Source organism: Equus caballus, chromosome 4, assembly GCF_041296265.1.
Source record: "Equus caballus isolate H_3958 breed thoroughbred chromosome 4, TB-T2T, whole genome shotgun sequence".
NCBI classification, from domain to species: Eukaryota; Metazoa; Chordata; class Mammalia; order Perissodactyla; family Equidae; genus Equus; species Equus caballus.
Window position 1 is genome coordinate 96,592,407 of NC_091687.1, and position 22,357 is coordinate 96,614,763.

General features: G+C 43.4%; 2 protein-coding genes across 5 annotated transcripts in view; one reads left to right on the forward strand and one right to left on the reverse strand.

Moving 5' to 3' along the window:
- Window positions 1-12,300, reverse strand: part of ATP6V0A4 (ATPase H+ transporting V0 subunit a4) — a 72,811-nt gene extending 60,511 nt beyond the window's left edge. Inside the window, exon 1 of one of the 2 annotated variants that reach the window (XM_070265919.1) lies at window positions 12,113-12,300. The gene's annotated coding sequence lies outside the window, so the exon portion shown is untranslated. The remainder of the gene's footprint in view (window positions 1-12,112) is intronic. The other variant, XM_070265920.1, reaches the window with a different exon arrangement.
- Window positions 12,123-20,600, forward strand: TMEM213 (transmembrane protein 213). Of its 3 annotated transcripts, none has more exons than XM_001496914.6 (3): window positions 12,123-12,309; window positions 15,468-15,539; window positions 16,385-20,600. In XM_001496914.6, the coding sequence occupies exons 1-3, from the start codon at window positions 12,165-12,167 to the stop codon at window positions 16,552-16,554; spliced, it is 387 nt and encodes a 128-aa protein (XP_001496964.2). In that variant the 5' UTR covers window positions 12,123-12,164; the 3' UTR covers window positions 16,555-20,600. The 3 variants fall into 3 exon arrangements, with proteins under 3 accessions (XP_001496964.2, XP_070122042.1, XP_014594774.1); XM_070265941.1 differs by having other exon boundaries at window positions 12,126-12,309; window positions 15,471-15,539; window positions 16,385-19,326; XM_014739288.3 differs by lacking the exon at window positions 16,385-20,600 and adding an exon at window positions 15,730-15,987 and having other exon boundaries at window positions 12,165-12,309.
- The last annotated feature ends 1,757 nt before the right edge of the window (window positions 20,601-22,357 follow it).

Below are 22,357 nucleotides of genomic sequence, written 5' to 3' on the forward strand. Positions count from 1 at the left end.
ACTTCTACTTTTCCTCACCCATTCTGTACATTTGAGACAATCACTTTGAACCATACAGATATCTTTTAAGTTTCTCTGGAAGCTTCCTCACTGAGCTCAGTATTTTATATACAACATTTCAAAGCCTTGCTGACTCAGGGAAGATTGGAACAAAGTGTTAGCAACCACAGTACAGTTCATCTACAACCAAAGTAAACTTCCTAAATTCTCTGCTGTGAATCTCACCAGTGAAGGAAGTCGAGAGAAGGGGAGAGAAGAACCAAGCACCACTCTGACCCGCCGCAGGGTTTCCACTGACAGGAAGGAAAGAGACAGATTCTGTCCAATTCACTCCCTGGCGTGGAGGGAGAGTGAGGCTAATGACTTACCCGAAGCCAATAGCACATTCTCATTTCTCTAATTACTTGTGTCACTGAGTTTTTTTGAAAGCAAGTAATTCTCCTATCACTCATTCAATATATTTTTAATATACCCTCAAAATCCCAACTCAATACTTTAAAGGAAAATCACACTTAAATTTGGCATTAGGTCCTGACAGAAACAACCTTCCGAGAGCAGAATCAATCCCCTATTTTATCCAAAAGAACAGTTTTTGACATCGAGTGTTTCATACCACTGTTCCCATTCTTTAGACAAGTCTGGGGCACAACGCCAGCTGTGACCATTATGCACTTGTCCAGGCAGGTCTCAGGCGAGGCACTCTCACGCCCTGAGGACTTTCCATAAAATGGCTCCTGAGGAGCTGAAGAGGTGAGCGCTCCACTTACACTCCTTCAAAGTGGACATTCCTTTAAACAAAGGGCCTCCTTTCTCCTCACATCCCTGTACCCGGAATTAGGATGCTACTGTGAACAACGTGTTCAGTTGTACAAGATCAATTTACAGGAGATCGTCATAATTGAAAAAACAAAAAGGGATAAGTGGAGAGCAAGGAATTTAATCCAAAAATAATAATCTAGCTGCCAAAGTAACCACTTGATTTTCTACCAACTGTGTCTAATTTTTCTGAACTGAATTTCAGCCAGATCACCTTCATTCAAATAATTGATTTTACCACCTACTTCTCCAGCACTTCTCCACCATTGGTGGAGCACTGAGCCCACCATCCACAATCTTTCAAAATATGCACCAATAGAGAAAGTGCTAGAGACAGAAAGAGAATGATTTGAGGTTGCTAAGAAGAGAGGAAGTGGCATTCAACTTCACACACACACACACACACACACACACAGAGTAGATGCAATGCGTTGACAGTAATGTCCAAGAGTTCACATTATCAGCACACTGAGGTCATACGTATGTTGGAACCAGGATCATCCCCTACCATGTGCATCCCTATTCTCTCCTGGCCACGGACATTCTCCAGCGATGGGTCTCCAGTGTGTACTGGAGCCATCCAACGTCAGTTTGGCCAGCACTCTTGTTCTACAGCCTTCTGTCCTCTAGACCATGCCCTGAGAGAAACAGCCCTCCCAGTGGCTCTCACCAACAGCTACACACTCCCCTGCTCTCCATCTCATCCCACGTCTCCCCAGCTGAGCACATGGCCACCTCATTCCTTAGGAGATGACCCTCCATTGTGGAGCCCTCCAGCTTCCAGTTTTTTTCCACCTTAACACATCTTGGTCTTGTCTCTCTGTTTGTCTTCTCTCCAGAGCTGAACTACTTCACATCCCTTTCATTTCTGTCTTCACTTGCCAAGTCACAGACAGACCTGAAGTAAGATTAGGAAAATAGAATTTCATCGTGAAGAGAACAAAATGCCTCAAAATTTGTCATGGATGGATTTTACCTATCATATTTCTATGTTTTCTCTTGGGAGTGTCTCCCCGGTTATTTGCCTTTTCTGTAATAATATTTATTCTAAACTCAATTAAGGAGCTTCTTTTCAGCATGATTTCTACCTCCACTTAGTTAAAACAGAAAAGATTTCACTATCTTGTTTCTCTTCTTTCTTCACTTAATATACTGTATTAAGCTCGGAGTCATAGAATTCTAAACTGGAAGAAAATTTAGAGACCATTTAATCCCATCCCCTTACTTTAGAGCTAGGAAACAACCTCAGGGAGGTGAAAGCATTTGCCCAAGGTCATCCAGCTGATTAGCGGCCGAGGTAGAGGCAGAACACAGGGCTCCTCACTCTCAGGATCACTTCACATCGTCACTGCAGCTTTTTAGTTTGTTTCTCGCAGGAATTCACACCCTTTGTGTAGGCGTCATATGTGGTGGAACATACGTGGTAATTTATCCCCTCTGGGGAGTCCTGAGTGCCCTAGACAAAGGTCTTCCCACGAAAGATTGAAGGCAGCATTTCCCTGGATTTTTCCCCCTGTGTCCCCCTCCCAGAGATCTGCCACCATGTCTCTTGGTTAGCATCATCACCAAGGTGATGTGACTTCCCCCAAGGTCACACAGGAAGTAACAATGTGAAAATTGAATCCAGGACTCCTGACTCATGGTTGGTTGTATAGACTCCTGGGGGACTATGGGCAGCCTGGACCAGAGAGATGAGGGAAAAAGAGATAGAGAGTGAAGGAAAGTTACAGAAGAGGCTGGAAGGACACAGTGGGAGAGAAGAAGATGGATGTTGGAAGGAGGGGCCAACAATCTCTTTCTTGGCTCTCTGGTCCTTTTTAGTTTCATGTGGACTAAACTGGAAAAGAAAAATTGTCTGAGTGTTTATCACAAACACGCAGCTTATTTCCCAAAAACCTTAGCTTAAAATTACTCATTGAGAACACACATCTCTGTTTATAAAACACAAAGTGAGTCTGACCACAAGCATTGTTGTGCCAACAGAAATATTTTGCACAAATGGTAAGACCAGGAATTGAAGGGAGCCAGAAATTGCCAATCAGAGAGTCACAGAGCTGAGCGGGACCTCCTCCAACTGTTTATTAACCTCACCTTAAAATGCCCTTACCTGTTGGATGCCAGTAACTCACTAACTTTTCTAATAGTTAGAGCTACTCCACTGGCTGCCTTAGAAATTAGAGAAACCAGTCACTTGAGGCATTTTAGCAGAAGTCCAAGCAACAACCTTGAGGGGCAGGAGAGGTCAAATGCAGCTACACCAAACTCTATAACACACAACTTTCTCTGTAGGAGAGCATTCTTACTAAGTTAAGGATTGGGCCAGGTGTCCTCTGGGTCCCTTTCCAACACTGAAATTCTATGTTTTTTTCTGTCTTATTTATAGTCTTCTTTATTTCTTGAAACTTCTGGGGAGTCTGTGCATTCTTTATATACCCTGAGCACCCCGAGAGCCGAGGCTGTCAATAAGCAGTTCTCTGCACCATATGCAACTTGAAACTTAATTAAGATTCTTTTCTTAATGGAAAAGAAGTTTCCATGATATTGAAAATTTTTCCCAGACAATCAGACAGCTACCGTAAAGGTAGTTGATCTGCTCTATGGTGACTGTATTCCTTTCCTGTGAATTACTCCTTTTAGAAAATGTATAGGGGCCGGCCCGGTGGTGTAGTGGTTAAGCATTGTGTGCTCCACTTTAGCAGCCCAAGGTCTACAGGTTTGGATCCCGGGCACAGATCTACACACTGCTCATCAAGCCATGCCGTGGCAGTGTTTCACATATAAAAAATAGAGGAAGATTGCCACAGATGTTAGCTCAGGGCCAATCTTCCTCACACACAAAAAAAATGTATTAACTTGATTTTCTTTCCTGATTACAAGAGCAATACAAATAGGGGCCAGCCCTGTGGTCTAGTGATTAAGTTCGGCACACTCCAATTCCATGGCCAAGGTTTGGTTCCTGGACACAGACTACACCACGTATTGGTGGCCATGCTGTGGCAACAACCTACATACAAAACAGAGGAGGGCTGGCACAGGTGTTAGCTCAGGGAAAATCTTCCCCAAGCAAAAAAGAGGAAGATTGGCAGCAGATGTTAGTTCAGGGTGAATCTTCCTCAAGAACAACAAGAAAGAGCAATACACATTAATTGTAGAGAATCTGAAAGACATAAACATGTGTGAAGAAGAGAATTAAAATTACCCCAAGTTGTACATTCTAGATATGACCAGAGCTAACATCTGGATAGGATGCTTTTCAAGCTTTTTTCCTTGTATATGTGTGTGTATTACAAAACAGGAATTATACAGAGTATATAGTCTTATATCCTGCTTTTTTCTTTGTATTATACAGCAAATATTTTTCCAAATAATTGAATATTATTCTAAAACATCATTTTAATAGCTATCTTTTATTCCATTATAAGCTGCTTCTAAGCTTTCATTTTTACAAATATTATAATGTTGAGACAGAAAAACTTGGATATACATTTTTGTGCTCAACTCTGATTATTTCCTTGGGAAAAAAATTTTCTAAAGAGCTGAACCATAGAAGGAAAGGTGACCAAAATAAACTGACCCCTGCAAAGTCTACAACTTATCTATAAATCATCTCAATTACTGAGAGTAGACTGACATGAGGGCAGATTTTTGTTATCCCCAAGCACTTGATTAAATCAACCCGCAAAATAATATCTAGAAGAAGATAATGTCATCCTAGGTCTCAAGTTGTTCCTATGAACAATTGTGTGTGATTACAATTTTTCACACAATAAAAAATAACCAGATACACAAGGAAACATGACAACATGAATGAAAACCAGCAGAAATAATAAACAGGAGAAACAGACTGATGGAAGTGAGCAAATATTGAAGTTATCAGACTGAGATTTTAAATAATTATGCTTACTCTGTTCACAAAGATGAAAAACAAGATTGAATAACAAAAAGCTATAAAAAAAAAAAATCGGGGCTGGCCGCGTGGCCAAATAGTTAAGTTCATGCACTCCGCTTCAGCAGCCCAGGGTTTTGCTGGTTAGGATCCTGGGCGCAGACCTGGCACCACTCATTAGGTCCTGTTGAGGTGGTGTCCCATACAGCACAACTAGAGGCACTCACGACTAGAATATACAACTACGTACTGGGGGGTTTGGGGGAGAAGAAGGAAAAAAAAAGATTAGCAACACATGTTAGCACAGGTGCTAATCTTTAAAAGAAAAAAAAATAGAACTTCTGGAACTAAAAGTAAATAACTGAAATTAAGAACCCAGTGGATAGTTATTATTGAAATAAATTTCTAGGCCCATGATGCAGCCACTCCTGCCCAAGATGCCACGTCAACAAACCAAAACTTAGATAACTTTTGTGTCCCTGTGAATGCTCTGCTAGCCCAGAAATGCAGGATATTCAGTCAGCCAATCCCCAGATGCCAAGCCAACTCTGGGTCTTCTCACCCCAAGCAGGACTGACTAGGTGGCCCCAGCTAATCAGATATTTTCTATCTGTCTCTCCCTCATTTTTTATTCTTTATCCTATAAAAGCTTCTTTCCTTCTGCTCCATTTTGCAGTTCTTCAAAAGGAGACTGTCCTCTTCATAAAGTGTTAAATAAAGTTTGTTTGTATCACCTCAATTGTCTTCTTTAATCATTTTTTTAACATTATAAAATTGGATTAGGCACAGATGACAAGAGATTTAACAAGAGATAGGGCAGAAGAAAACATCCAGAATAAAGCACATGAAAATAAAAGGGTGGAGAATAAAGAAGAGAGGAGAGAATTAGAGGATACAGTGGAATAGTCTAACCTATGTGTAATTGGAGTATCAGGCAGAGAGAAAAGAATGAGATAGATGTAATATTTGATGGCTGAGAACTTTTCAAAACTGATGAAAGACATCAAACTCTATATTCAATTGCCTACAAACTCCATGCAGGACAAATAAAAAGAAATCCATACTGAGCACATCAGAATAAAACTGCTGAAAACCAAAGACAAAGCAAAACTCTTAGAAACAACCAAAGAAAAAAGACAAATTACCTACGAGGGAGCACCAATTAGATGGACAGCTCCCAACAGAAGTCAACAGACATGAAGCGATAGCTTTAAATCACTGAAAGAAAATATCTGTCAACCTACAATTCTATACCCAATGAAAACATCTTTCAAGAATGATGAAGGAAGAATAAAAACGTATCCAAACAAAAACTGAGAGTATTAATCTCTCCACTGAGGGATTACTGAGAGGTCATCTTCAAGAAGAAGGAAAATAATCACAGATGGAAGACCAGACACACAGAAAGGAATCAAAAGCAATAAATTGGCAAGTATGTGGATCAATTTAAATATAGGTTCATTATATAAAATAGTAATAATGATTTATTGAGTTAAAAAATATTCATATAGTTAAAATACATAACTATAATGGTATAAAAATTGGAAGCAGAAAAGTAGAGTTTAAGTTCTAGAGTCTTCACGTTATCTGTGAAGACAGTAAACGTATCAATTAATATTAGACTTTGGTAAGACAAAAATGCATGCTGTAATCTCTAAAAAGTGGAATAATAAAAAACTCAATCCAGAAGTAGTAAGAAAAAAGAATATAAGACAGATGGGAAAACCAGAGAGCACTTGGTGAGATGGAGCTTCAGACCTAAACCCGTCAGTAAATCCATTCCACGGAAATAGATTCAGCGGCCAAATTAAAGACAAAGATTGCCAGACTGGGTTTTTTTAAGTCCTACACTGTGTTTTTATAAGATATATATCTAAAATGTAACAAGGATTTTGGAAAGTTGAAAGAAATGATGGAAAAGAAAAGCGGCGTAGCTACGGTAATATCGCACAAGGTAAACTTTATGGCAAAAAGCTTTGCTAGAGATAAAGAGGGATATTACAAAATGATTTTTTAAAGAAGATTTGATTCACCATGAAAGGGTCACAGTTCTATATTTGTATGAGGCCTAATTATAACCTCAAATATTTAATGCAAAAATAGACAAAACTACAAGGAAAAGAGAGAAATCCACAATCATCTGCCCCAGTATTCAATGGACTAGGCAGACCAAATTAAAAAAATAAAAAACAGGAAAAACAGACAAGATCTGAACAACACAACCAGCACTCTTGATCTATAGGACTTATGTAGACACTGAAGGCCACCACTACATGACATATTCTCTTCAAGTACTGCCAAACATTTACAAAAATTCGCCATTCAATGGTTCTTAATGAATATCAAAAAACAGAGGGGCCGGCTGGTGGTGCAGCGGTTAAGTTCGTACGTTCCGATTCCGCGGCCCGGGGTTTCATGGGTTAGGATCCTGGGTGTGGACACGGCACCACTTGGCAAGCCATGCTGTGGCAGGCGTCCCACATATAAAGCAGAGGAAGATGGGCACGTGGGTTAGCTCAGGGGCAGTCTTCCTCAGCAAAAAAAGAGGAGGATTGGCAGATGTTAGCTCAGGGCTAATCTTCCTCAAAATAAATAAATGAATGAATGAATAAAAAATAGAAATCACCAAAGGCGTGTTCACCCATCACAATACAGTCTGAGAAGGTGGGAGGGAACGAGATCCAGGGGCCAGGTGGAAGATGGTCTTAGCCAAGAGGGATTCCCACTCTTTTTGCTAACCTCCCTCTGTCTGGGTCATGGTCCTACCACCCCCTAGTGCAATTGTGGATGAAGAGCAAGCTGAATGAATCACCCTGGGAACTGCTGAGAAATGGTGGGCTCCAGGCCTTTTTCACTTGTTACTTCTATCAACTCTATGGCATCATCTCAAAGTTGGTGTCGGTGTAGTCCTCCATTTTTCTTAAAAGAGTACTCCTCATTCTCTCTCAATTGTAGACTGCTGAGTGGCAGTGAGTAAGGTTAAGCTCCTCCACAAACCAAGTGCTACTCTCATGAAGGTCTAGATGTTTCAGTCTCATGAGCAACTAGAGATTGACATTATTTTGTGAAAATAGATCCTGACAAAGCCACAGGCAGGAACAGCCATGGACCCCATCTCTGCTAGAAGTTAGGGAAAAGCACGCATAGTCGTGGTGGGGGCCATGATTCTCCTCAGAGTGGACTGATGGGAAACAAAGCCTCAGAGTCAGGGCCCACATTCTCTTCCCAGAGATGGAGAGGCAGTAGAGGGGCCTATCAGAATCACAAGGGAAGCTTCTGCCACGTAAAACGTCTTTCTCAAAGGCAGAGGCCATTCCAGCCCCAGAATGCTGGTTTGCAATCTTTTAGCACAAGAAACATTCTGCCCCTCTTTTCCTTTTTCAATGGAATCGTATCAGGGCAAACAGATAAAATTGGAGGCAGCGAGGGCCCTGGAACCCCATCCTCTTGGCCAACCCCACCCCAACGACCAACATGGAGCCTGGCCACAGACATTTTAGCCCAGACTTCTTAAAAAATCATGTGTAACCAAACACCTATCTCAAACATGAAAAAAAAAAAAATCTTGAGAAGGTTCCCACAGAATGTCTAGCTTTGAGCAATGCAACTTCCTGGTACACCTTCCAAAACAAACCTGATGTAAAATGTATGAGCGATTTCCTGGGTGAGGTCACCAGCTGCGTGAGGTATTAGTTATGGACTTGCTTAAAAAACAAATGCTAATAGTGGTGACATTTGTAAAATAGTTGCCATGTGGCCCTTCCTTTGGGTATATGATTCATCAGAGAGCAGGCAAGTCTATCTTATTTTAGGAAAATAACATCCTTTCATCTGTTGATAAGAGAATGTCTATCTTTTAATCGACTCAAAAATACCTAATCTAAAACAATCTCAAATCAAATAACGATGCTAAAAAGAAAGAGAGAGGGGACAGGTCATTAACTATCCCTTCTACACCCACTGCTTCCCAGAATTCCTTTCACTAACGTGATCTGATGTGACACTGTCCGCTTAGACTGGTGGATGCTAGTCACACCACCAGCACAACCCTAGGCAGGTCTGTTTCAAGGTATGTCCCAGGCTCTCATCACTTTGGAAGGACACTCTGCTCACCTCAAACATATTAAAATGCACCTAACAACCTACGTGAGATTGTTTCTGTTTAAATGTTTGACATGAATCACATAACTTTGCTTTTGAGAGAATTATTTCTTTTGACTACACAGATTTGTTGTTGTTGTTCATGTTCCGGATCCGAGAACCTTTTTTTTCAGGTCTCAAACACTTTTGAGACCCTTGAAAATCTCGTAGATGCCACGCCCTGCTGTTCTGCCCAGGGCCCACTGGAGAAATCAGTCCTAGTCCAGCCAGCTGACTGCAGGGTTTACTGTTAGGAAAAGGCCATGAACGTTGTTTGTCCTATTAAGTAATGGCATCTCTGTGGGGACCCGGGGGAAATTCCTCTCTGGTTTTGGTATCAAGAGCAGTTGTGCTTCTGCTGTTATTTTCGCCTTGTGAGCCCACGAATCACATACATGATCATGTTACCTCTTCACACTGGCCTCCAGAAAACTTAGAAAACATGCGTGCCATTTTGTACTCTAAACTCGCTCAGGGACCCATCTTACATTTCCTACACTAACTTTCTCTTTGCCTCATTTCTTCTCATTTATTTTAAATTTATTTTATCTAGCTTAATTAATTGTATGTAAGTTTCCTTCAACCCTTTTAGGACCAAGACAGGGATATAAATAAATCAATACATAAATAGTATTATTTTTCCCTAAAACTGCCTTTCTCCCACATGTTCTTTTTTTTTAAAGATTTTTTTATTATTACTATTTTTTTTCCTTTTTCTCCCCAAAGCCCCCAGATACATAGCTGTGTATTCGTAGTCGTGGGTCCTTCTAGTTGTGGTATGTGCGACGCCGCCTCAGCGTGGCTCGATGAGCGGTGCCATGTCCGCGCCCAGGATTCAAACTGGCGAAACCCTGGGCCACCAAAGCAGAGCGCGCGAACTTAACCACTCAGCCACGGGGCCAGCCCCATCCCATATTTTCTATTTATGATGACCCTTCTATGCAACTGGTGGTTGACATTTACTGAGTACTTACCATCAGCTAGCGCTGTGCGAAGCGCTTCACATGGATTATTTCATTAAGTCATGATGGCTCCTGAGATAGGTGCTACTGTCTGTTGCTTTTCAGATAAAGAACCTGAGGTTCCGACGTATAAAGTAACTTGCCCAAGGCCACTCAGCCAGTAAGAGGCTGGGCCAGAATTCCACCCCGGGCTGGCCTCATGGCTACTCACTCACCCCAGCTAGAAATCTTGCCTTCACCCTGCATCCTTTTCCTGGATTCCCTTCTGTTGATTTGGCCTCCTAAATGCTTCTTGATTCTGTTCCACTCTTCTCTATCCTCAGTCCAGCTCCTTATTTCAGGGCCCTTTTGACCACTGGCTAGGTTTTTCTCCATAGCTTCTTAGATCTCTCTGAACCCAGGTCTGCCCTCCATAGATCAATCCTTCGTGTTTCTGAAATACTAAGGTGTCCACATCTACAAATTCCTTAAAGGGTGTTCTTAGTCTAACCAGACGCACCTTGATCCCACCCCATGCTCCCAGGACAGTCATTGCTCCCCAGATGAGGGGCATGCCTTGGAGGCTTTACCCATACTATTCCCTTCTCCCCAGCCTGGTAAACTATTCATCTTTCAAGTTTCAGGTCAAAATGCCATCTCCATCCCCATGTGAAGTGTTCTCTGGGTCCCCTACTCCCCAACCCTCAGCCATGATTTTCCCATTCTTTGTGGAAATCTCTTATCACACTACTTTCATTGTGTTGTCATCATTTATTTGTCCATTCCTCACTGGACCCTGAGCACCTTGAGGACAGGGACTGCATTGCCTTACTGACCTCAGACCCCCCACCCCTGCATCCCAAGGACCCAGCACGCAGCAGCTACTCGGTAATTGGTGAATGTTCGACCAAGTGGTAGGCCTAAACTGGATCTCCGTACACTGCCTGAAGATTAGCCTTCCTAAATCACTTCTGCTCCCAATCCCCAAATCCAAGAATATAGGGCCACCACTAATCTGTACCTTTGGGCAAATTAGAAAAAAGTGTCTCCTCGGGGCTGATGTATTGCAATAAGACATCCTTACTCTGGCCTTACACATGGTTTACAGGTCCTTCGCATAGCTTTGAATGAGCTGGATTTCATCCCTCACTCTCTTAACCAGGCCCATACTTATGCAGGAACACAATGCACATGTCCAGACGTGGCAGCCTGCAGGCACCCAAACAATTCTCTTGCCTTTGTGTGTGCTATTCCTTTTACTTACACAGCTCATCAACTCTCATCTGCATATGCAAACTTCCATACCCAGCCCAAATATCCCTTCCTCTGTGACTCCTTTGCCTGCACCACTCAGGTAGATTCCACCACTCCCTCTTTCATAGCCCCATCACTGAGGAAGACACCCATGTTTGGGTCTTACCATACTGCATCACAATTCTTTCTTCACTCCCTGGTCTCACTGATGGACTGTGAATAGGGATCAAGAGTAGGGGTCACGTCTTAGCCATCTCTGAGTCTCAAATGCCTTTCATATACATGAGAGGTATTCAGTAAGTGGGTTAGACTGCAGGCAGAGCTCCAATTGAGTTACTACTCAGTTCAAAACCTTCACAAAGCTTCCCTTTTGCCTCCTGATTGTTTCAAACTCCCCAGCCTGCCACACCAGATGCTCAACCTCATGGCTCTCCATTCACTTCCCACCTCACCCTCCTCAGGGTACCTGCACTTATCTGTGCTGCGGGCATGGTGGACTCTGAGCACCTCTTACCTCTGGGCCTTTGCTCGCCTGTCCCTTCTGCCTACCCTGCCCTCTTCTGCTCTTTGCCCGTCAAATTTCTACCCATCTTTCGAGGCCCAACTCAAATGCCATCTTCCTCATGAAGCATCCCATCAGTGGATGTGGCCTCTTGCTGCTGAGAGTCAAGGTACTTTGTCCTTCCTGAGCCACTACTCTGTGTTTTAATGATATGTGTTTGTAATGAAAGCACTCTGAGGACAGGCATTCCCAGACTTTAGCAGAGGGCAGTGCACACAGCAGGTGCTCAGGAAATATTGGACTAAATGGAACAGGGAAGCCAGTGCTGTACCCGCAGCTGGAAGAGGCAGCAAACCCATCTTCGCAGAGCGCAAATCTCCTCTCCTCCTCTTTTTTCTCAGTAGAGACAAAATGTGAGCTCAAGGAAGAGCTGCAGACTCGCCCCTCCCCTCTCCCTGCAGCCAACGTAGCTCAGCTTCATTTCTACCCAGGCGAGCAAGCGCAAGCTGTGACAGCCAACGCTTCCTTTGCTCCACCCCCTCTCTTTCCCCCAAACAGAGAGCAGAAAGTCACCTCTGACAGAGTGGTTTTCAAGCTCCTGCAGGACGCGGCACCCACAGGACCCATGGCACAGGGCACTCAGCACATCTCTGCAGGGCTGGTGCCCACAGATGCCTCCCTCTCCAGCATGAAGCACCTCACCTCTGTGCCCCAGGCAGCCCTGGTCCTCAGCCTGATCTTCGCCTCCTTCCACTTGGCTTGCTCGGCAGGTAGAACTGTGAGCTTTATTCTTGGCCACCCTGGGAAAGGGGAGGGAGGGAGGAAGGGCCGGAGAGAGTGAGGCAAGGAGGGAGGGAGGGAGAGAGTGAGGCAAGGAGGGAGGGAAGGAAGGAGGAAGGAGGAGGATTCCATGGCTAGAGCTGGTCCTGCATAAAGGAAAGAGGAAACGTCCTTTCTCATCTGAAGCATTAGGCAGGAGATGGTGGGGTGGAGTGGGGGCGTCTTAAATTTGCTTAAGACCGAGAGCAATACTCCAATCCTCAGCTAGGACAGGAGCAGCCACCTCTGTTGGCCTTTTTCACAAAGAAAGAGGAAAAAGCAATGTACAGAGTCTCTCCCATCAGGGGACTAAACTGGCCTATAATGACATCTTTCGGGCACTGTTTCTCAATGGCTCCTTCTCAGCGCCCCTGCCTGATGTGGTTTATGGTCCTCCCTTCACACCCTCTCCCCTTGCCTAAGGTCCCCTGTCCCTCCCTTGACCTGTGCTTCCCTTGCAACTTTCACAAAACCTCCACACATGAAAGCTCCCTACGCTGTCCACCCTACTCCCCACCCCCACAACACACACACAGGAGACGTTGGGTTATCACCCCCTTTTCTCCTGGGGGCTGGAGGGGTTGAGTTGCATCCTCCGTCTTGCACTCCGAGGCTGGGCTCTGAACCTCCTCTCCTGCCCCTGGTTTCTGCCCCTGGCTTTGATCTCACTCCTCATCTCCCCTCAGAACACTGTCTGCCCTGCTCCCTGACTGATTTTTCCTCCTCAGCACCAATCCTTGCCGTTTTCCCTCCAATCTTTACATCTCCCTCATCTTCACAGTCTCTCCATTGGAGGTTCAGAGCGTGGGCTCTCAAGCCACTGAGCCTCAACCCAGCTCCAGCTTCCACAACTGACTAGCTGTGTGACCTTGAGCAAATGTCTTACCCTCTCTGTGCTCCAGTTTCCTCATGTATGACATAGGGATAATCATGGTGCTTATACAGAGGATGGTTGTAGAGATGAAATGAGACTACTGCATGTAAAGAACATGGTAAACACTCAGTGAATGTTAGCATGTTTGTTTTATTTTCTAGCATCACCCCTCCCCGAATAAGAGTGGTTTATTTCCTCCTGTTTATCTTCACAGTGCCTTGCAAAACACTTGACAAATTTAACTGCGCTGAATTGTTGGGTGTTCCGGCAGCCTTGACTTTGGAAGTGACTCAGGTGGCACCTGTCCCTGGCTGGCTCTGCTATTGAGGGCAGAGGGTGATGTGTAAAGAGGGTATTTATAACTAGGCTATTCAGTTTGAACCATATAAAATTGCTAAGACTGAAGAAATTTAGACCCATAGAAATGGCAACTTCATATGGTTTAACCTAATACTAGCATCCAATTAACTGGGTCTTTTTCACTCGCTTGCTCTAGATGGAGGCCACTTCCATTCTAGGGTAGAGAGGAGATGAAAGTCAGGGCCAAGGAAGTTATTTGGGTTCTAAGGTAAGTTAAAATGTTGAGAAATCAATTTCTCCAAAACAAATAAAGGCCAAGCTCTAAGCCATTTAGTTGTAAATAATTTACAGTGACAATCAGATTGCATCAAAGGAATGACTATACTTTAGGTTGGAATTGGAGTGGCTTGGGAGCGGGTGGCGTAAAATTAGTCTGAGCAGCAATTTCATGACTGTGACTGTGTGGGAAGTTTCTTCCTAACTCATCCTGATATGTGACAACAAGTTCCTTTGAAGGACACGCTGACCTAGAGTCACTGGGGCCTTGAGAGTTTCCAAACCCTGTTTTTTCTTTTGCATTCCCAAAGAAGCAGATTGAACAGCAATATAATTTCCAGCAAGATTTTTCAAAATTGGTCTCTTGGTCTTTCTCTACCTAGATTAGCACTGTCTAAGGGAACATTTTTTGATGATGGAAATGTTCCGTATCTGTGCTGTGCTTCCAACACGGTAGCCACTAGCCACACGTGGTGACTGAGTGCTTGAAATATGGCTGATATGACCACGAAGCTGAATTTTTTACTTAATTTAATTTTAACAACTTTAAATAGCCACAAGTGGCTGCCACATCAGACAGAGTGGATCTAGGTCATCTGTCTCCACGTTCTCAGTTAGAGCGGGAATGGGGGCAATGGCTCTTCTTCCACGGGGATCCTTATGTTCATCTCCATAGCCCCACCTCACCTCCCGAACTCTGACAGAACTTCGAGAATTCCCGCTGAAGTTCTTTTTATCATTGTGCAACTTGCTTATTAATCAAGGGACAATTCTAAGTGCTGCGTATTCTAGCAACATCTAGACTTGCTTGTATGGTGTTTAATTTTTTTGATAACCATCTGCCTGAGTAATACTATCATCATCATCAGAAATAAAGAATTAAGGTCAGATTTCAATGTTTGTTTGTTTGGAAGGGAATTGAAGATAGTTATGAAAAGACGTTCCAGATTTTTAAGTAATTGTGTGAATATATACTAGAAAAACAATTTTATAGAAATGCATAGAAAGCAGCTAAAACAGAGTGCTTGGAATGCTGTGCACAGCAGGCCCTTGGTAACTGAAGGGCAATGAGAAATGAAGATAAAGCGTCTCTGAAGCAGAATAGACGTGATAGGAAAAGGGGGCTGTGTTCCTCTGCTGGGCTGCCGTAACACAATATCACACACTGGGTGGCTTAACAGCAGACATTTATTTTCTCACAGTTGTGGAGGCTCCAGGAGTCGGCGGGGTTGGTTTCTCCTGAGGTCTCTCTGTCTGGCTTACAGATCGCCACCATTTCTCTGTGTCCTCACACGGTCTTTCCTGTGTGTGTGCACATCCCTGGTGTCTCTTCTTCTTCTAAGAACACCAGTCATCTTGGATCGGGGCCCACCTTATATGACCCCATTTCACTTTCCAATTAGCTCTTTAAAGGTCTTATCTCCAAATACAGTCACTACCGGCGGGGGGTCGGGGGGGTTAGTACTTCAGCATATGAACTTGGGGGACCCAATTCAGTCTATAACTGGGGGTTAGCTTTGTTGCATGAGGTCTCAACGTACCTAGACTTCTATAATACTTTCATAATGCTCACAACTGATTTACAAAAAAGATTTCAAACTCTAGGTCTAGGAACGGTTTCTCCTGCTGTCTGAGACTGTCTCCTGTCTTTTCTTCCAGAAGCAAGCAGCAGCAACAACTCGACCTTGACCGCCCACCACCCAGACCTTGAGACCCTGGAGCAGTGCCTCAGTAAGCTTCTGCCGTCTGCCCTAACCCCAGAGCTGGCCCCATATCTGGGAGGAAACTTAATCCTCCTTGCTTTCAGTTCACTGGCACCGAGTGGCTGAGTGCCTGCCTGGCCTTCCTGTGTGCCGGTGTGGTTTGCTCATGGCCCCCAGAGCATGTCTAAAAAGCTCTCTTGGCCTTGTCCCCCATCCAGGCTCACAATCTTTGGCACAGGTGGCTTTAATGACCCATCCCCAGGACAGCAACCAAAGATGCCCTGAGTTCTGGAGAAATTTGCAAGTGGAAAGACTGTAAAAATCAGCTAGTCCAATTCCTGCCCAATGCAGGAGCTTCCTTTTGGTGTTTCTCTTCATCCTCTGCTTGAATACTTCCAGGAGCAAGGATCCCAGCAGTTCATAAAGCAAACACTTTTACTCATGTCTCATTAATAGAAAGATTTGCTTTATTGTAAGTCTGGCTCCTTTATTCTGCCCTCATTGAATGACCAAATGTGTTTACTTCTGGGCACTTACAAAGGAGGGGAAGAGGCAATAATACATAGCGGTTAAGAACATGGCTTTAGAGTCCTACAGTATTGGGTTTGAGTTCTAATTCGGCCATGTTGTGACCGTGGGCAAGTTACAGCCTCAATTTCTTCATATAAAATGAGAATAACAACCGTACCCATCACTTTGTGAGGAATAAACAAGGTAACGTGCATAAAGCACTTAACATAGTGCGTGGCGCGGAGCAATGCTTAATAAATGTTAGCTATGGACTGTTGTTGTTCTTGTTACCATGAATGCCAGAGGAGGAGTCGGAGGGGCCAGTGTGACCACCCTGTCGTTCTGCCCGCCCTTCCCCACCAGATGTCGACTTCTGCCCGCAAGCGGCCCAGTGCTGCCACGCTGGAGTGGATGAATACGGCTGGATCGCGGCCGCCATTGGTTGGAGTCTCTGGTTTCTCACCCTCATCCTGCTCTGTGTGGATAAACTGATGAAGCTAACTCCGGATGAGCCCAAGGACTTGCCAGCATGAGACATAGAATCGTAGCCCCAAGATTGTCAATCGCCACCAAATGGTGGAAGATAGCGGGAGGGGAGTAGTGCTAATGTGATTTCTATTATTCTCAAGTCATTTTCACCTTTAAGCTTCAGTTACTTTTAAAGGAGAAGGAGGAAGGGGATCCAAATAGGGCCAGACCAGTGCTGCCTTCACATCGAATTTCCAAAGGCACTTGGGCCTTCTGAGCCCTGAGAACCGCCCTCCTCCAGACAGTCCCCATGGGAATTGCTTCCATTTTAACCATGGCTTCTTCTGGGCCCCCAGGGTGGTGCACAAGAAACATAAAACTTAGTCTTTGAGTCAGCACATTTGAAACTAAACTTATAACCTCAACAGAAACAGATCGTTGTCTTCTTTCCCTCACTTCAGGCCAGGGCATTGCTGTCATTTCAAAATGTGAGAATCACCTTTGCCGCCCTCTCCGTCCTCACCCCGCGTCTGTCCAATGCTTCTCCAGCTCTTGTTCTTCCCTCAGTTTATCTCCCTGTGGCTATCCTGTCCCACTCCGCCGGCCGGACCCCGACTCTGTCCTTCACTACTTCGTCCCTACGCTATTTCAGGAATATTTCCTTTTGTTCTCAGTAGATTCAGGATCTTCCTCCCCAGCTCGCCACTCCCCACGGGCAGCTGCCAGAGTCATGCTGCCACACTCCTGCTGACAACCTTCAGTGATGCCTAATGATGGAAACCTCTCAGCCCGGCATGCAGTTCGTGGCATGAGCCCAACCATCCTTCCAGGTCTGACCCTCAGCTCTTCTGGGGTAAGGGCTCTGACTGTCCCACTCCTCATCCTCACGTCTTCCTCTTCTCTGCTGCCATCCCCTCTGCTGTAGTGGCTGCCTTCCAGCTCCACCTCCAGAATGGAGGCCATGTCTCAGAGTCCAGCTCCAACGCTGGCTCTGCCTGCAGCCTTCCCTGGTCATCTCGGGGGACCTGGAGCTGGTGCTCTTCGGACACTTCTGCTCTGCCCTGACCTGCAGCGGTCTGTCATGCCTGGGCCTCACAATAGGTTTATGCTTCCTCACACCCCTGGGGCATAGTAAGCTCTTCATAATGTTTGTCCAATGAATGAGTGAATGAATGAATGAACAAGTCCTTGCCGTAGATGAACTTATGATCATCACTCCACACTCAGAACCTCCATTTTTCTATAAATGGTTGAAAAATCGACCTCCAAAGAAGCCAGTTGATCTGGTTCCTGCTCTCCCAGCAAATCTCTTAGTGCAAGGATGTCACCTGTCACTGTGAGCTTTTCCAGTGGGGATCAGGAGGAGAGGAGGGTGGGTTCATAAGAAGGAAGAAAGGACAAAATGACTCTCTTTATGAAACAACTTTTGCCCTTTGAGAGGAAACATGTATTTAGATTGGATAAAATCTAAATAATCATAATATAAAAAGGGACATGAGAGGTCTCTGAAATAGGAAGACACATTTTCTAGAGGTGGCAATTGACTCAGAGCTGCCCAATTGCTCTTTCAGAAAGTCTAAAGAAATTTCCCCAACAACAGCAACTGAAGGGATCGCTCGGCTGATTCTGTTTTCAGAAAACCAGATAGTTTTGGAATCTCTGCCGTTTAAGCAGTAAGATGGGGTGGATTTATTGTTCCTAAGCGTTAAATAATCATGTGAACAAAAGCATCTGCCTGCTGCCCCTTGCAATGTTGTGGACATATATGTGAGCATGTGTTCCACTTTTTTAGAAATTCAAGGAAAACGTTTCCGTAATATGTGATGATTTAATTCCTTAGAGATAAAAAGCTTCAGTAAGGAGCACACTTTGCAGACATTTTTGAAATAAAACAGTGAGACGTGGTGGTAAGAACACTAACTCAAAAAAGAAAAAGAAAGAAGGGAAATTAAGATTTATTTCTGGCAAGTGTGAACAGAAATGAGTCACTTTACCTTGCTGAGCATCAACTTTCTAAGAGGAGAGGGTATGAGTTGGACCAAATCAGTGGTTGAAACTTAATTGCAAAAGCTAGCGTAGGGGAGGAAGACATTTGCTCTACCCACTCTGGGTCCTTCTGGCCAGACAACAAATTAAATTGACATGAGACAGAAGAACAGGAGAAAATTAAACAAGGCTTTATAACATGTATACATAGGAGAGACTCAGGCAAACTAAGCAACTCGCCAAAATGGTGGAGGCCCTCATCTTAAATACCCTCCTCAGCTAAAGACAAAGGAGGATGTTGGGGAGTCAGTTATGGGAGATTACCAGAAAAGCACAGTAAACAAGAGTAAGGTTATTATGCAGATTTAAGTCCTTGCCTTCTGCACTGATAAGAGTTGCTAGAGATAAGGTCATCCCCCTTCTTCCTGGTACAGAGAGGGACACACCTTCACAGATGGAGATTTCCTTTACAAATGTAAACGTCTCTTTAAAAAGGGTAACTTCTGCTTCTCAGAGTTTCTCTCATGTCTGCAGTTTTTTAAAAGTAACCAGCCCAAAATAATCTTCATGTCAAAGAGGTGGCCAATTCCAGCCCCCCACAGTCCTGCCTTTGAAACTTTTAAGTTTCACAGTCCTTTGAAAGTTTAAGAAGTTTCATAGTCCAGAAGCTGAGTGGTAGATTTTTCATCTCACTGAACACATTTCTTAGTCCTGATAATAGATCAGTCCAGTTAAATCTGTTTTAGAAGGCGGTGATGCAGGTGGGTTCCCAAAGTTATGCCTATATTGTAGAAGCAAGCAATTGGGTATTTAATAAAAGTATTTCTATGGAAACAAAAAAAAAAAACAAAGTTAATAGTTGGAGCAAATTATAAACCAGTTCTTGAGCCCAGAGGGCTGCCAGTCAAGATTTCTAGATGTCATAGTGAAGCATCTTTTGCAGCTTGAGATATCTCTGATGATGTCATCAGGCATTCTAGTATCTTTCTGAGTGGCTTACAGCTTACACAGCAACAGACACGAATCTCTCTTAAGTTTATATCAAGATGTTCAGCTTCAGTTTGCAAGGCTTCGGGAAAAAGAGCAGGTTCAGTTCTCAATGATTCCAAATGAAAATGAGGGAAAAAATTGAAATGTTGGTTTAGAGATTTGTAGCCAGATATTTCAGGAGACTAGAAGAAATGAGGATCCTGTCCAGTCCACAGATAGAAAAACCCTCAAAGACAATCAACAGAAGTAGGATCTAATATCCACAAATGAGTATGACAGTTTTCATGGAAACATAATTTTTCTCTCTAAATCACCCTCATTTTTACCAAAGATAGCCAGATTAAGACTAATTGGTTTTCAAAATGTTTAGTTTCAATAAACTTGGCCCAATTATTTACATATGGGCCCATGGGCATGACTTTATTAATAAGTCTTGGTCTTATAATATTGCATAGGGAAGTATTCCCAGCCAGACTTTTTTTTTTAATTGCAGTAATATAATGGATTATACCATTATATAGCTTTCAGATGTTCATTGTAATATATTTCTAATTCTGTGTAGATTACATCATGTTCACCCCCAAAAACTAATTATAGTTCATCACCACACATGTGGGCCTAACCCCCCCTTTGCCCACCCCCTCCCCACTTCCCCTATGGTAACCACCAATCCAATCTCTGTTGCTATGTGTTTGTTTGTTGCTGCACTGATGAGGATAACTATAATTTATAAGACTTTTCATTTGAAATATTGTTGATTTTTTAATGTTTTGTTTTCTCAGATTTAAGGAAATCTTTTCCTCTTTCCTCTTATGCTAACTATGACTTAGAGCAATTTGGTGAAATTATACCTTTGTGAGCAGAACTGAAACATTTTTCTTTTTCTCCCTACCTGATCTATCCAGAATTTGGAAACTTAGTGAGTATTGTTATTTTTGTGGTAATATAGTTATTTGCATAAGTTCAATAAGAATCTGTTCTCCTTATAATGGGATGCAACTGGAAACATTGGTTATCTTACCAAAGCTTTGAATGGAAAGTCATATTTGAGAGAAACAGGCATAGACTCAGATATGACCAGACAGCTTTTGAGAAACAAGGATCGGACTTTATGGAATAAAACTACTTGGAAATATGGGCCTGGTACCTTGTTTACAGAGATTCCAGCAATCTTACCTGGTAAGTAAGGAAGCTCACTTATCTGGCAAGTGCAAGGAACCTCAATATTTTGGGGGACCTCCAAAGGAGAGGAATTCACCCAAATCTGAGGTATTGCAGGTGAGGCCTGATGACAAATCCTTGGCTTGGCTTTCCTGGCCTCAAGAGGCCTTTAAAGTTCAATTTGAGATTCCTTATAAAAAGTCCCAGCAAAGCAGATTTAAAAGAGTCTATATAATCAATGGCTATTCTTGCTGTACTTATGAGTGAGATCATACGGTATTTGACTTTCTCCCTCTGACTTATTTCACTTAGCATAATACCACATAATACCCTCAAGTTCCCTCCATGTTGTCACAAATGGCTGGATTTCATCATTTCTTATGGCTGAGTAGTATTCCATTATGTATATATACCACATCTTCTTTATCCATTCGTCCCTTGATGGGTACCTAGGTTGCTTCCAAGTCTTGGCTACTGTGAATAATGCTGCAATGAACACAGGGATGCGTGTATCTTTATGCATTTGTGTTTTCAAGTTCTTTGGATAAATATCCAGCAGTGGAATAGCTGGATCATATGGTAGATCTATTTAATTTTCTGAGGATACTCCATACTGCTTTCCATAGTGCTAGCCAGACATTTTAAAACATACTCAGGCAAAGTTGATATAACTTCTTTATAAAAAAAATAAATAAATAAGCTCAAGCATTCCAAACTTTGTAATCTTATCAGCACTTAGACTTTTACATTTCATCAATTCAATTGTCACCTGAGTCAGGGTCTTAAGGCTAGTCATTATTTGCGTGTGTGTGTATTTCCTTTTTAATTTGGCCTGCTCATAGGTACCAATAAAAGTTATGATGAGAGCTCTCACATATTTTTCCCCTAATTTAGAAGTTTTCCCAATTTAAATGATCCATCATCTGGCCACATTGATGAGTAGGATCTTAACAGCAATTCATACCAATAAGCTTAACCATGGATGCAAGAGCTGTCCCAAAAGAGATCCAGAAAGTTCACTCCCAAAAATAGTCTAAGAAAGTAAAGGTCTCTATTGCACAGCAAGCAACAAAGGTTCAGACAACAAAGGCCCCTTATGAAAGCAATTGGGACCCCTTATGACAAACTCTCTTGAGAGCTAACACAGCCAGACAACGAGAGTGTCCCAGAACCCCAGTCTACTCAACTGGCCACCAAAATGCACGCCGGTACATGCATCCTCCGATGGCAAAGACCAGAAAGGTCACAAGGCCAAGCTCTCAAGACATAGAACAAGACAAAAGGCCCAGACAACAGGCCTATAGAGATGCCTGTGTCTCATGACAAACAACAAAAAAAGACGGAGACAAGGAAAAATACTATCTCTGGGAGGAAAAGGATCTACAACCAATGAGGACTCAACCAAATCCTGCAGTCACTGAGTCCAAGAAGCTAGCCTCACCAAAATTTTCTCCTGCTAATCTAAGTTTAGAAAAAGCAAGAAAACTCACCACTCTTGCTTCCATTAGATCCTGCAGGCAGAGATCCAGGAGACTGACGTGGTAAGAACTCTTACCTCTTGCCGGCTCTCGTCAGGGGTCCAGGATCTCTTGTCTGCAGCAGTCCAGGAGGGAGCAGTGTCCAGCCAGTGAAATTTTATCCTGTCCAAGTTGCCAAAGTGTAGGGGAGGAAGACATTTCCTCTACCCACTCTGGGTCCTTCTGGCCAGACAACGAATTAAATTGACATGAG

Excerpts from the sequence above, each read along its gene's own strand:
- TMEM213 (XM_001496914.6), top strand. The coding sequence starts at position 12,165 with ATGGCACAGGGCACTCAGCACATCTCTGCAGGGCTGGTGCCCACAGAT. Across the intron at positions 12,310-15,467 it reads CCACTTGGCTTGCTCGGCAG|AAGCAAGCAGCAGCAACAAC; the intron begins GTAGAACTGTGA and ends CTTTTCTTCCAG. Across the intron at positions 15,540-16,384 it reads GACCCTGGAGCAGTGCCTCA|ATGTCGACTTCTGCCCGCAA; the intron begins GTAAGCTTCTGC and ends CTTCCCCACCAG.